This window comes from Cyprinodon variegatus, unplaced genomic scaffold, assembly GCF_000732505.1.
Source record: "Cyprinodon variegatus isolate N-32 unplaced genomic scaffold, C_variegatus-1.0 Scaffold908, whole genome shotgun sequence".
NCBI lineage: Eukaryota > Metazoa > Chordata > Actinopteri > Cyprinodontiformes > Cyprinodontidae > Cyprinodon > Cyprinodon variegatus.
Genome location: NW_015151361.1, coordinates 49142 through 62599, shown reverse-complemented (window position 1 = coordinate 62599; position 13458 = coordinate 49142). Strand labels below are relative to the sequence as shown.

General features: G+C 38.0%; 1 protein-coding gene across 1 annotated transcript in view; it reads left to right on the top strand.

Annotated features, from left to right (window-relative positions):
* The window catches only part of mink1 (misshapen-like kinase 1), a 46363-nt gene extending 35086 nt beyond the window's left edge, over nucleotides 1-11277 (top strand). Inside the window, exons 23-32 of the mRNA XM_015398045.1 lie at nucleotides 574-690; nucleotides 927-1038; nucleotides 2036-2185; nucleotides 2375-2518; nucleotides 6538-6672; nucleotides 6797-6897; nucleotides 7016-7165; nucleotides 7240-7399; nucleotides 7471-7610; nucleotides 9687-11277. Of these exons, the coding sequence (XP_015253531.1) occupies nucleotides 574-690; nucleotides 927-1038; nucleotides 2036-2185; nucleotides 2375-2518; nucleotides 6538-6672; nucleotides 6797-6897; nucleotides 7016-7165; nucleotides 7240-7399; nucleotides 7471-7610; nucleotides 9687-9770 (1293 nt within the window). The 3' untranslated portion in view covers nucleotides 9771-11277. The remainder of the gene's footprint in view (nucleotides 1-573; nucleotides 691-926; nucleotides 1039-2035; nucleotides 2186-2374; nucleotides 2519-6537; nucleotides 6673-6796; nucleotides 6898-7015; nucleotides 7166-7239; nucleotides 7400-7470; nucleotides 7611-9686) is intronic.
* Nucleotides 11278-13458: the final 2181 nt, after the last annotated feature.

Below are 13458 nucleotides of genomic sequence, written 5' to 3'. Positions count from 1 at the left end.
AATAAAATTCACCTCAGAGATCTGGAGAAAGTAAACATTCTGCTATAAATGTAACTTGTACTGCAGATTGGGACGTAGATATCTTTTCCCTCTTTAATGCTACAGAATATTCAATAATCAGGATTTATGTCGTTAAGTAAAACACTTTCCTCAAAGGTTAACTGATGGTGATGAAGTATCTTAAAGCTCAGGTTAATCTTCATCTAATTTGCATGTTTAAGTCTCAGAGCTCTTTTTCAGTTGGTCTCTTTAGATTCTGTTGCTTCAGAAAATATTTCTTTAATGTTACTCAATAAAACTGAGATGTTTCCTTTCATGTTTAGTCTGACAGCTAGAAGTCCTGGTTGGTCAAAAAAAAAATGTTTAGACTGTCAAATGAAAACTTTATAGAAACCTTTAGAATAGTCTCAAATTGTAAAGGCATTTCTTTTCTTTTTTTGGGGGTCCTTAGGGATTTTTAAGTAGTTCATTTTTCCCCCCCGGTTGATCATGTTTTATGAGGTTGCAGCCCAGATTTAAATCTGTGGCGTCATCATTACATAATGAGTTGTGTGTGTTTGTTTTACCTGGAAGACCCCAGAGAAGAGGAGCCATAATGGATACACGAACTTACCAGATGTGGTGCAGCCGTCACATTCTCCCACGGATTCAGCCTCTCACTCCTCTCCAGGAAAGGACTCTGTTTATGATGCAAGTTTCACTGCTTCTAAGTATATCAGGCCTCGATTCCTGGGTTATTTTTATGTCTGCTATGTCGGTCGTCCTTTCAGCCTTGAAATGTGCAATAAGCACCATTAGTTTTCTCTGTTCCCGTTATGATATGTGTATTGGTAACGTGCCATCTGAGTTTATTTTCTAAATTTTTGTTCAAAATTAATTTTCTATCGACTTCACCATAACATACTGCACTCCTTCCGCTTCACCAGTATCAGTCCAGGGGTTTGGTGAAAGCCTCGGGCAAGTCTTCCTTCACCACCTTTGTGGATCTTGGCATGTACCAGTCACCAGGTGGTACAGGGGATAACGTGTCAATCAGCGGTGAGTCAGAAGCTTTCAAATGGCCTCAAACGTCTGCTCAGAGTAAATATGAATCTGTTTTAGATAGGCGCCACATTGAATTAATTTAGAGTTTTTTTGTTTCCGAAACCTTTTAATTCAGTGTAAAAACAAGCTACTCAAGAAGGTTCTGGTCAAAGTCTGCAAGTATTTAATGGATCTGTGCCTAACATGATGGCTGCAGCTGTTGGCAGCTGCATTCGACCTGAAGTCTTTATACAAACATCACATAACTTCCAGTTGTATTGTTTGATTTATGGATATGATGTTTGAAAACACACATGTTGACCCCTTAAAGTTACAGTTTCCTGAAATTTCCCATGAGTTGCTACAAGTTCCTGGAATAAGGGATTGGTGTTAGAAATATTACTTTTTACAGCCATTGTTGTTTCCAAATCATTGAGTTTCAAATTTGGTTCAAAAAAACAACACAAATAAATCATTTAACTGTATAATCCTTTGACGTGTGTCCATGTTTAATATATGTATCTTGTTTTATGGTATGGAATTAAAAATATGAATTAAATATTTAATATTTTATTTAATTTTTATAGAATTTTAGTTTTGCATAATGTAAATGAATGCGTTCAGTTGTCATTTTCTGCAATTATGCTTAAATTATATTTATTAATAACTCTACTAATCTCTGTTCCTTAATCTCCTGTTGAATCAGACATGGCTTCATGAGTTTAGGTCAGATGTTGGAATTTCTTATATTTTGTTTGTAAAATACACCAATATGCCTGTATTTGTTTTTTACTGAACAACCAAACTGTTTTAAATTTACTGAGTTTATCAGCATAATTCTATATGGATCATGTTTAGTTAACGTTCCAAATAACTTTTTACCAGAGGCACATGTAAAAACCAAGATTTGCATTCTACATAAACCACGTTGGCTATATTTAGGCTGCCGCTGAAATGTTACCTTCACCTGTCTATAGGGGCTCAATGATAATATTGATTCCTTGTTCTTCAGGCTCTAGATTTGAGCAGCTGAAGATGGAAGTGCGGAAAGGATCTATGGTGAATGTGAACCCCACAAACACACGCCCCCCGAATGACACGCCTGAGATCCGCAAGTACAAGAAGCGCTTCAACTCTGAGATCCTGTGTGCTGCGCTGTGGGGTGAGAATGAAAAGAATTGTCTGTTTACATAATAAAGCTAGTCAACCAGATGTGTTTAATGGAATAGTTGTTTTGGTTGAAAACCCCCAAAGAATCCTTGCTGTTATTTTTAGGCTACCGGAAGCCGTATTAGAATACTTCCTCAGAAGATCTCGGTTATTTAGAGGTGGATTTATTTTATTTCTGCAGGTGTGAATCTGTTGGTGGGCACGGAGAATGGCTTGAAGCTGCTGGACCGTAGTGGTCAAGGAAAAGTTTACCCACTCATTAACTCCCGGAGGTTCCAGCAGATGGATGTTCTGGAGGGGCTCAACCTGCTCATCACCATATCGGGTACAATAGCTTTTAATCATCTTCAGCTGCCGTCGAAGGAAAACTAGCCCCGTTCCAGAGCCTTATGCTGGGTTCATGGGACAAGATAATTGTGCTGATTTCCGCTCCACTCTCCACTGCTCCTTGCTCATTGGCCATGTTTGTTCACTCTTACCTTGAGACTTTGTAAGGTTTTCAATCTTATGTCAGAAATTCTTGCATGAAATTCCTGTGTGTTCTGCTGTGCTCACCATGCAGTGGTACCACGCCTGTTTTTATCTCAGATTTTATTGTCATGGGTCTGAGTTAAAAACAAAAAACCTGACAGTTTTAAAATCTTGTCTTGTGAATCAGACGGTGCCTGGTCCACCAAACGCATAGGAAAGGTGTTAGGGTGGGGCATAGTTCGGTTTAGTTAATAAATGCTAGTTATACTTAAGCTAATAAATTGCTAACCTGAAAATCAACAGCAAAATCCCAAAGCTTCCTGTTCCAACTCCACTTAGTAATGATAGTAGCTCTGCTGCTGTGAGGTATAAAACCGTCTCTAAATACTAAGTTCCATTTTTCTAGGTGACATCACTATATTGGAACCAATAGAATCGGACACAGTAGACTAATCAAATCTGATGAGGGCGCCAAAAAGACGGTTTTTGACACGAAACCAAGATTGCAACAAATGACCAATGAGTTGTCAATATAAAGCCCTATGGACCTGTAGATGGCTACATTTAGAGATCATTGGCCAAAATGTTAGCATCAGCTTTCCTTTACTTGCAGAGAAAATATGCAGTGAATTGTGTTCCATTATCGTTTAGAGCAAAAATTGCGCTTTTTTTTAATGGAAATTCAAAAAAAGAATACTAAAACGCACCAGTACCTGGTAATTTGAAAATAACCTGAAACAGGGAGATTATTGTTCTTTTAATGTTTTTATAAGATGCTGAAGAGGGAAACGCATTTTTTAATTCTTCAGACCCCTGTTCAGACAGTTGTTTTTCCTACTATCTGAGGTAAATGATAAAAGGCCTGTACTTGTATAGCGCTTTTTCAACTCAGGAGACCAAAGTGCCTCACACTACATTCAGTCATTCACCTATTCATGCACACACTGATGGTGGCAAGCTACATAGTAGCCACATCTGACCTGGAGCTTCTTGTTAGTTTTGTACATTTTTCCATTGATCTGCAATGGATATATGGATACATGTTGTGGGTGTTGCGTACACACTGAAGAGTGCAAGGGTGTTCGTTGTGAGTTTCCTTTTTAAAATTTTCCTTTTTATTGTTTTCTGATGTCTGAAACTATATCTGGGAAAAAAGTTGATTAATTTATACACTTAGGCATTAGTAGAACTGTTCAAAGTGGTAACGCAGCAGCAGATTCCAGGTTGTGTTTTAAAAAAAAACAATCTGGTTCAGAATTACAACAGTTCCTATGCAAAAATGTTTTAGAAACTTTTACCTCCTCTGACTTGGTGCAGAACTATGTAAGGAATTTGCTAATTAAAAATATCCATTCTTTTAGGAGTTCAATGTTTTTCTAAACACTGCATTCGGATACAATACTAATCTGGCTTGGTATCCGTACTAAAGACTAGTGTTTGTGTCATTTATGTGCTGTAGATAGTTATTTTGACTTAAAACACTAAATGCCTAAGACACACTTAAAAGATTTGCAAATTGTTTTATACTTGGATTATTCATTTATTTGCACATTTATTTAAAGCAAAACTACAATGCCTTTGACCTTTTTTCAGGTTTATATTCAGCACTTGCATATCAAGCCTCCATGTAGGCTGCCCTGTTCAAAAACCTACCTATGTAACTTGATACGGTCAGGTTTGTCTCTGACTGGGTCCTGTAAAGGGTTTAGCATCGAGAATAGTTAATCTATCAGAACCAGTTCTAACCATTTAGTCCTTTTTGTTTTTTTTGTTTTTGATTCCTAGTTTTTGTGGCCAATCGGCTGACCAGAAATAGAAGCTTCCTGTTATCAGCCAAGAAGAATCCACAGATTGGGTTTGTGATATGGCAAAGTGTGGCTTAAAAGTTAAAAGAATTAACAAAAACTTCTCCCATTTTTTTCATAACACTGTTTGCTTGGCTTTGAACAAGCTCGCATTGCCTCATTAATCATAAACACGTGTGGTGATAAACTGCATCGAAGGCATTCAGCATGTTTTTTTTTTATTTTAAATGTTAAAACTCATTCTGATTATATACATGATTTTAAAAATATGCATAATTTTCTTGCATTATAATACATTTATATACTATATTCACTCATCTGCTTTTATAACTGAAAAGCATTGGTCATGAGTTCAGTCCCAGCTAGCATAACTGCGTCCATAATTATGGAAAGTGTGGCTTTAACATTGATTTGTCTGTTGCTGCCTTAAACTAACTTTACTGACCTGATATGGAAAGAAAAGTTCCTGCTGCCTTTACCTCAATGTTTGCTGATCAGAGGTGTCATTAAAGTCTTTGATAACATTGTGCTTCATTATGTTAAAATTGCCCACAGTTTATCTGGCCATTGTTTTCACTGCCTTGCATTTTCATGTAAGTTCCGTGATCTTTCAGTTGGCGTCACATTAATTAACCAAGCGACGCAAAGTGTAACGTGCTATGCAGAGGAAGTAGAGATGGATGGCTAACGCGGACTGACAATCAGTAATGGAGCAAGATTTAATAGAATGAGTTGCAATTAAGCAAGATGTAATAACTTTGTCATGTCGGCTAATGGTGGGCGATATATCATATAACTCGATGTATCTTAAGTTTCCCCTCACACAGTTGTTAAAATGACTATCGCAACCATAGAGTAAAAATTCACATGACGAAATTAACCTTTCTGCTTCTCTTTCTCTGAGAGTTTTACTTTTCCTGCACACTTCTGCATGGCATACACACCACAGCAACTGGCAAATGAAATTTGGTTGACAGCAGGTGTTTCAGCTGAGCAATAATATGGCAGTGGTTTGGATTTCACGCAGAGGACGTTGAAAAGAATTCGCAAATTTTTAAGACGCGCTTGTTTTTTTTTAAAGTAATCTGCTGCAAAATGAATGTTATAAACTCCATGTCAGTTTCTCCCTGCACACCAGTTTAAAAGGTTAAATAAATCAGTTGTGAAGCCGATGACGTTGGCCTTGTCGTTTGAAAAAGTGATCCCGTAGGAGAGAAAAAAGGAAGAGATGGAGGGAAATCACAGACGCTATTTATTACGTTAATTAAATGTTTTTTAAATGCTCTAATACCTGTGATTTGATGTGGTCGGTTTCAGAGGTTTTGCAGCCATTTTCTAAACTTGACAATGTTGTCAAATTTACAACTTTTTGTGCTTCTTTAAAATTTCCAGCAGGTAAAGATCAATGCTAACAGTTTGGAGATGCTCTTATTTTTGGACAGTAGTTCCACTTTTGTTTTTGTAATTTGAGGTCAAATTATTTTTTTCATTCTGCATTTTTTTAATCATGCACAAAATATCCCTTTTTTTATTTAGCAGATTATTTAGTATTGTGTGGGGTGTTTTTTTTTTCTTTTTTTTTTTTCCCTCCATGTTTAGTTGCTTGGATCTTGTTAAAGTTCTAATACTGACACCCATAGACATCATATGGCAGAAAAGTTTTGAGCTGGTTAAACTAAAAGATTAAAATTTGAAACCAAAAGTTTAAATAAGGATATCAGTGTAGCTTTTATGCACTCTATTGTTTTTGAATGTAATTTAAACATATGATATATATCGTGATTATAGCTAACTATATTGTGATATCAGATTTTTTTCATATCGCCCAGCCCCAATGTCGGCTAGTGATGGTACACGCCATCTGAAGACATGCAGAGATCAGCGCGATTTTAATGCTGGCAAAATGTGCATTCCAAAAAAAATAAATAAATAACTAAAAATATGTCTGCTTTGCTTACAGTAGCGTTCCACATTTCCAACTTTTAAATGCAGACTTTTGCAGACTGTTCTCTTCCATGTTCCAATCACATTTAATAGCTCTTTGATAAGGTTCTTGTTTGTTTTGAAGGTAAGAAGAACAAGGTACGTGTGTACTACCTGGCATGGCTGAGGAATAAGATCCTCCACAACGACCCGGAGGTGGAAAAGAAGCAAGGTTGGACCACTGTGGGGGAAATGGAGGGCTGTGTTCACTACAAAGTGGGTGAGTTTCAGAGGGTTGTCGGCCATCTTTAACTTCCCCTTAGAGATGACGGGGATTACGTGTAGCATGGTGAATTAGTGATTGATTGTCTAATCCCAGTGGGCCTTACTGTTGTTCTGCCTAGTGAAATACGAGAGGATAAAGTTCCTGGTGATTGCTTTAAAGAACGCGGTGGAGGTTTATGCTTGGGCACCCAAACCTTATCATAAATTCATGGCTTTCAAGGTAGGGCTCTGTGTTCCTATGAGATCAAATTCTGAAGATCATTCAGTCAGGGAAGGTGTTCTTTTTTTAATGTTTCCTCCTAATTTTCTTTGTGCTTCCCAAATACCCTTTAAACCAGTCTTTTGCAGACCTGCCACATAGGCCCGTGCTGGTCGACCTGACAGTAGAAGAAGGCCAGAGGTTGAAGGTCATCTACGGTTCCTGCGCTGGGTTTCACGCTATCGACGTGGACTCTGGAAACAACTATGATATTTACGTCCCTGTTCATGTTAGTTGTTAAGCCTTACTTCTTGTTGTGCGACCTCCTGACAGCTCATAACTTGGTGGTTCATTTCCAAACAGATCCAGAGCCAAGTGACCCCGCACGCGATCGTGTTCCTCCCCAACTCTGACGGCATGGAGATGCTGCTTTGCTACGAGGACGAAGGGGTTTATGTCAACACCTATGGACGTATAATAAAGGACGTGGTCCTGCAGTGGGGGGAGATGCCCACATCTGTTGGTACGCCTCAAATCCAACCCTCTTTATAACTAATTGCAGTCTGATTGCTAATTTGTCTCTATCCTTTGCAGCTCATATCTGCTCGAACCAGATTATGGGCTGGGGGGAAAAGGCCATAGAGATCCGATCTGTGGAGACTGGCCACCTGGACGGGGTCTTCATGCACAAGAGAGCTCAGAGACTGAAGTTCCTTTGTGAAAGAAATGACAAGGTAAAAGGGAAACAAATGCTGTGTCCAAACATCCACCCCGACATGGAGCACTATATAGTGGTTACTCAGTTTATGAGTGTCTGAATGTCCAGCCGATGAAAAAGTAGTGTACTGTCACTACCCAATCCATCCCGGAAGCACAATCCTTCCTGTCAACTCAGTTGTGCAACCAGATATACATCCAGGTTTCCATAAATAATGTAAGTACGGTACTAAAATTACTTATTTCTATCCTTAACTCACTAAAGAACGCTGATACACATCTTTAAAAATGATTTTGCTGAGACAATTTTGATACTTTTCCATTTTCTCTGTTAAACATGCTCAGAGTAGTCCGGCAACATATAATTAAATCATGTTTATCTGCATTTTAGTTGTTTTAGTTTTAATGTTAATATCATGATCCCATCATTAAAATTATTTGTTTTGTTTAATTCTATAAGATGTCCAACAATAAACTTATACAAACTACCTCTAAATCTCTACTGCATATGAAAAGGACCCATCACATTCCACAATAAATCAATTAATCAATACATTATTTTACAAATCAGAGGATATTGCAAATATTTTAAATAACTTATAAACCAAACACCAACCTTCATTGAGTAGAAAATGTCTTACCGGCTGCCACTCTGCCTGCTCGTAATAGTCTCCCAGTCTGCATAGGCTTCTTTGTACAGATGACTCCAGCTACTTACGTCAGTCTGTTGTTTTACTTGGCAGCGCAGGAGATGAGCGTAGCGTTTTATGGTCCTCCTGACCCGCGCTGTTCCGCCGCTTCTGGCGAACAGTTTCAGCTTGCTGTAATAATCTGCGGTTTTCTTTCTGTTTTGCCCAGTTTTAAATTGACATATTGTGTTTTGTACAGTTACTATTTTTGGGGAGGGAAAAAACATAATTTAGTTTTTTTTTTTTTATAAAATCAAATCGAGGATGACCCGAATGTTTCTGGTTGCGCAAATGAGCTGATGTTATGGATCGGGTAGTGACAGTGGACTCAAAATTTCCTACAAGGCACCTTGAGAAGTAGTGATCATCCATGGTCACTAGATGAGCAGATATATCCCAGAGTGCTTAGTGAGGAGAGCTCTCCTCGCAAAGCATCATGGGATTTGTTTTGGGGCCAAGAAAGAACAAAGATGGTGCATGCAACATGTGGGGAGGCGGAGTCACGTGACCAAGCAGGAGTGAAAAGTAGTGATCACCAGTCTAAATAGTAAGTTACCAGAGTTCACTATGAATTCCACTATATAGTCCCTGCTCTATATAGTGATTTAGGGATTTAAGAGGTAGGACGTACGTTCAGACAAAGGCCATGACTGTGAACCAGACATTGTTGTTTAGGTTTCTTTTAATGTTGTTTTGCATGTTAAAATTTTATAGCTCAGTCTCGATTCCAATAGATTTATATCTGTGAAGATCAGTTTCCAATTCCTTTCCTGATCCAAGTCTCTATTGTAGCTCCTTTCAGGTCTTTATGGTGGAAACTGATCTTCCTCGGTCTTTAACCTATACAAACTTGATTTTGTAGTTCTTTCACTGCTTTTAGTCACCTCTACGCTAATGTATTGTACTTTTCCTTTTTTTTTCCCACTTGTGCAGCACTTTCAACTGTCTTGCCACTGAATCATGCTTTATAAACTTTCCTTTATAACTCCTGCTCAAATCTTATTTTCAATACATTTTAGCAGGCGAATGAGATTAAAATTATTTAACAAAAAGAAAAATGACCAATTTTATTTCATTGTAAGTGGAAAATATCCTGTTTTCTTGTTTTAAGGGTAAAGACACTCCATTGATGGATCATCTCCTTTAATTGCTTAATTTAAGGGTCAATATTTTGTATATGTTAGAGTTCAGGAGGTACAAATCATTTAAAGACATTTAGCTGCAACTAAAGCTTCACATCACGTTATCTAGCTAATAGTCCCTGCAGTATTGAGCCATTCTAAACAGTGCCTCACCTGAACAGCACTTTTGCTTATTTTCATGGTTAGTTGTATGAAAAGAAGTCAGCTGTTATTCCCAATGGTAAGTGCTAATCACGCCCTTTGTGTCTGTGCTGCTCATCAGGTGTTTTTCGCTTCGGTGCGCTCAGGAGGCAGCAGCCAGGTGTACTTCATGACTCTGAACAGAAACTGCATCATGAACTGGTGAAGCGGCCACTGCTGCGGTCAGTGCATAGAACCCAGCAGGGGTCCGGAGAGCCCAGTGCATCCGACATTCTCCCTAAAGCATGCACACAATTACAAACACTACTGTTACCCTAAAGCTCCTGCATACTTATGTACTCCTACTGCAAAAAAACTAAACAAAAAGCAAAGACATCCAGAGCTCACACAGCAACAAGATAAAACAAAACAACACAGCAAAAAAACAACCTCTAAATCCATTCCAGCCGACACTCCTTAAGATGCAGTTTTTTTCTCAAACCCCCTACGACACTCTACTTGGAATAAACATGAAAAAAATCGCTGATGAGATTTAAATTTTAATATCCTTGATTAGTCTGGACTGTGAATATATATCCTAGCTTGATTTAGTTACTGTCTTTAGTTTGGATTCTTTCTAATTGTGACGTATGTTTAACATTCCTATGTTTGAGGAGGGCATCATTTTACAAAAGCTGTGTTTCAAAGTCAATAAGGTTTGAGCTAGAATCTGTTTCTAGTCGATGAACCGCTGTTCACCCTCCTTAATATTTAGCGGTTCACTGAGTTCTTGCTACGTATAAAGATTGACCTGGAAGATTAGTCAAGTCGAGGTCTAGAGGCTTTAAGTACTCTTGATATTTGTAAATCCTGTTTTTTGTCACAGCAATCAGGCCATGAATCTTTTAAAAATATCAATAAATTTTGGTTCAAAATAAACGATAAACATACTTAGTCTTTTTTTTTTTTCTAGTGAGAACAAAATCGGAAGGGAAACACGTCCTGCTTTGATTTATTTTTTTGATTTTTAGAGACAACCATCTTCCTTTAACTCCTATCCATCTTTCATAGGTTTACAAATTTACTATTTATATGTAGTGATTCTGTAATAGTACTAGGCTACTGGTTTTCTTCATTTTCACTGTACTTTTAATGCCATTGTATTGCAATATATTCTACTTTTTGTGGAGTGTTTTTGAAGAGGAGAGTTTGTACGCGATGCGGAGTTAGGAAGCGGAGGTAGAGGAAATGAGGGCGGTCGACCCGCCGTCAGCGATCAACTCTGCTGCATCGTATTTTAGTCCTTCAACAGTTTGGTTTGTGTGAATCTGTGTGAGAGAATCTGTGTGAGCAGCCGAACTGCTCTTTGTGAAGTAGTTCAAATCTGAGCAGTTTCTTTTCAGCTTATCAGGCACTTTGGAAAACATGGGTGTAACCCATGAAACATGATATGTATTTACATTCTGCCAAAGTTCATAAGACGTGTTGGAGGGGCAGAGGAAAAAGAGGCCAAATAAAGCAGAACCTTAAAAGAATCTTTGGAGAAAAGGACTCCCATACATCACTAAGCAATGTTATGGAGTAAAGTTTGTCCCACTATTTTTGAAAGCAAATATTAAATTTATTAAATGAAATAAAAAAGCAGTCCAGAAATGAAACTTTTAACAATCATTATCAGAAAAGAGTTTTGAGAATAACTTTGCTGCTTTCTTAGAATGTATTTTTTTGAAAAAAAATTTGTCCTTTTTTTTCTTTTTTATTTTTTTAAAATTTTTTTTTTCAGTTTTTCGCAATGTTTTTTTTTACATTTCTAATCTTTAGATCAAACTTTTTTGCGCCACGGACCGGTTATATGTCAGATAATATTTTCACGGACCGGCCTTTAAAGTGTGTGGGGGTAAATACGATCAAATAAAATGATACGACTGGCATAAAATCAAATATAAACAGCATAAAAATAAAACTCACCATTATGTTGAATTAGTGGGAACACTGAGCTTGTTTCTCTGAAACGAACTGGTCCCATCTAGGCGTAATCGGGACAATGACACACAAAGTGTGCTCCTGATGTCCAGTCTGCTCCGTCGCTTTGTTTTGGTCGCTGTAACTGCAGAAAATCCCGCTTCACAAAGATAGGATGTTATAGATAGGATTCGTCTTGACCTGAATTAACCTGTGTCAAGAGGCACAGATGCACCGACTGATGTGATGGGGAGATAATACCCCAATGTTTTGTTTATTTTTTTAATTATTTTTTTTCTGTGCGGCCTTGTACCAAATGACCGACGGACCAGTACCGGTCTGCGGCCCGGTGGTTGGGGATCCGCTGCTTTAGATCATTTTAAGAAGTGTGTTCTTTTCAGAATGAGTTTTCACAGATCACATTATCTTCACTTTGCTGCTCTTGACCAATGCAAGTGTAGCTAACGTCGATGCACACCAACAGAAATGTTGCTAACGTCGATGCACACCAACAGAAATGTTGCTAACGTCGATGCACACCAACAGAAATGTTGCTAACGTCGATGCACACCAACAGAACTGTTGCGAACGTCGATGCACACCAACAGAAATGGATCTTCTTTCCTCATTATAGAGGAAAGTTACGCCACAGAAGTGAAGCAAATGTAATCCGTAAAAGGGAAATTGAAATTAATGCAATTCCTAAAACTTAATTTGAATTTAAAAAAATTCAGATATAAAATATTAAAATAAATCTAAAAACCAGCAAAGGTAATTCCAAAACCTATTTTTTGTTACAGAAGTTTTTCAAAGTCAACGTCTGGATTGTTCTTTGCAGCAATAATTTAACAAAATTTTCCTATAATTTAGACCATGTTAGCTGACTTGTTTTGAAACTTAATGTTAAGATAGCTTTTAATTGTGCATCTAAATATAAGATAATAATAATAATGCATTCTGAGCTGTCAGAGTTTGGATCAACGTCTCCAGCAGGTTGTATCACCCTGGTTTTACGAACCATCCTCTGACTGGATAAATGGGGCGCTTCTTTTCTGCACCAGCATGAAAACCTTTGGGATATTATGAAGGAACCTTGATTAGTAATCAGTGGGAATCTCTGCAGCTTGGCCTTCAGGCTGAGATGTACTGTTAGAGAGGAAGCTATAAAGACAGCAGAACTTGTTGGAGTTAAAGTTAAGATTAATATTATATAGAGGATTTATTGTACAGGAAGAAATATATAAATATGACACGGAGAGCACTTTCTCTTCGCTTTGCAAATGGATATCCTTCTAAGCCACATCCTTCAGTGTGCATGTAAACCATTAAACCCGATGGTTTCGTTCTGAATGAGAAGCTGTATCTTTTGGGTGCCATGGCTACACTGCAGATTTACTACAAATAAGAGAGCTTTGGCACTTTTTCTTTCTTTCAATCAGTCTGCCATCATGTTTACAGTTAAAGCAGTGCCTTGGAGAAGGGAGAGTGAGAAGTCTAAAGGAAAAGTTTAGCCCAGACCCTCGTCTCTAAAGACGGAAGCTTCATTGTTAACATTCGGTGCCAGTTAAGTGCACTTAATTAATAAAAATAGATAATCCAGTGTATCCCCTACTGTAGGTAAACCTAACCTGAGATGCCTTCTTGGCGCCAAAAATAAACTCCAAATGAAACGCAATCAGAAAGTGGCAATAACAAATGGGATATGACGCGTTCCTAAAGCCCAATGTGACGTGTCGTAAATCCGCCCGCATTGGGAGCCAGCATAGAGAATAGCCATGTGTTTATAGAGAAAACCCCTTGGTTTTTGCACACTCATCAAGTGAAACTGCATGTGTGTGTATGTGTGCGTGTGTATGTGTGCGTGGGACGTGTAGATTCATGCAGCACAGATCAAATGACTGCTTATTCTTCAGTGACGTTGATTGTGTAACCTTGTAGGCAGAGTAGCTTGT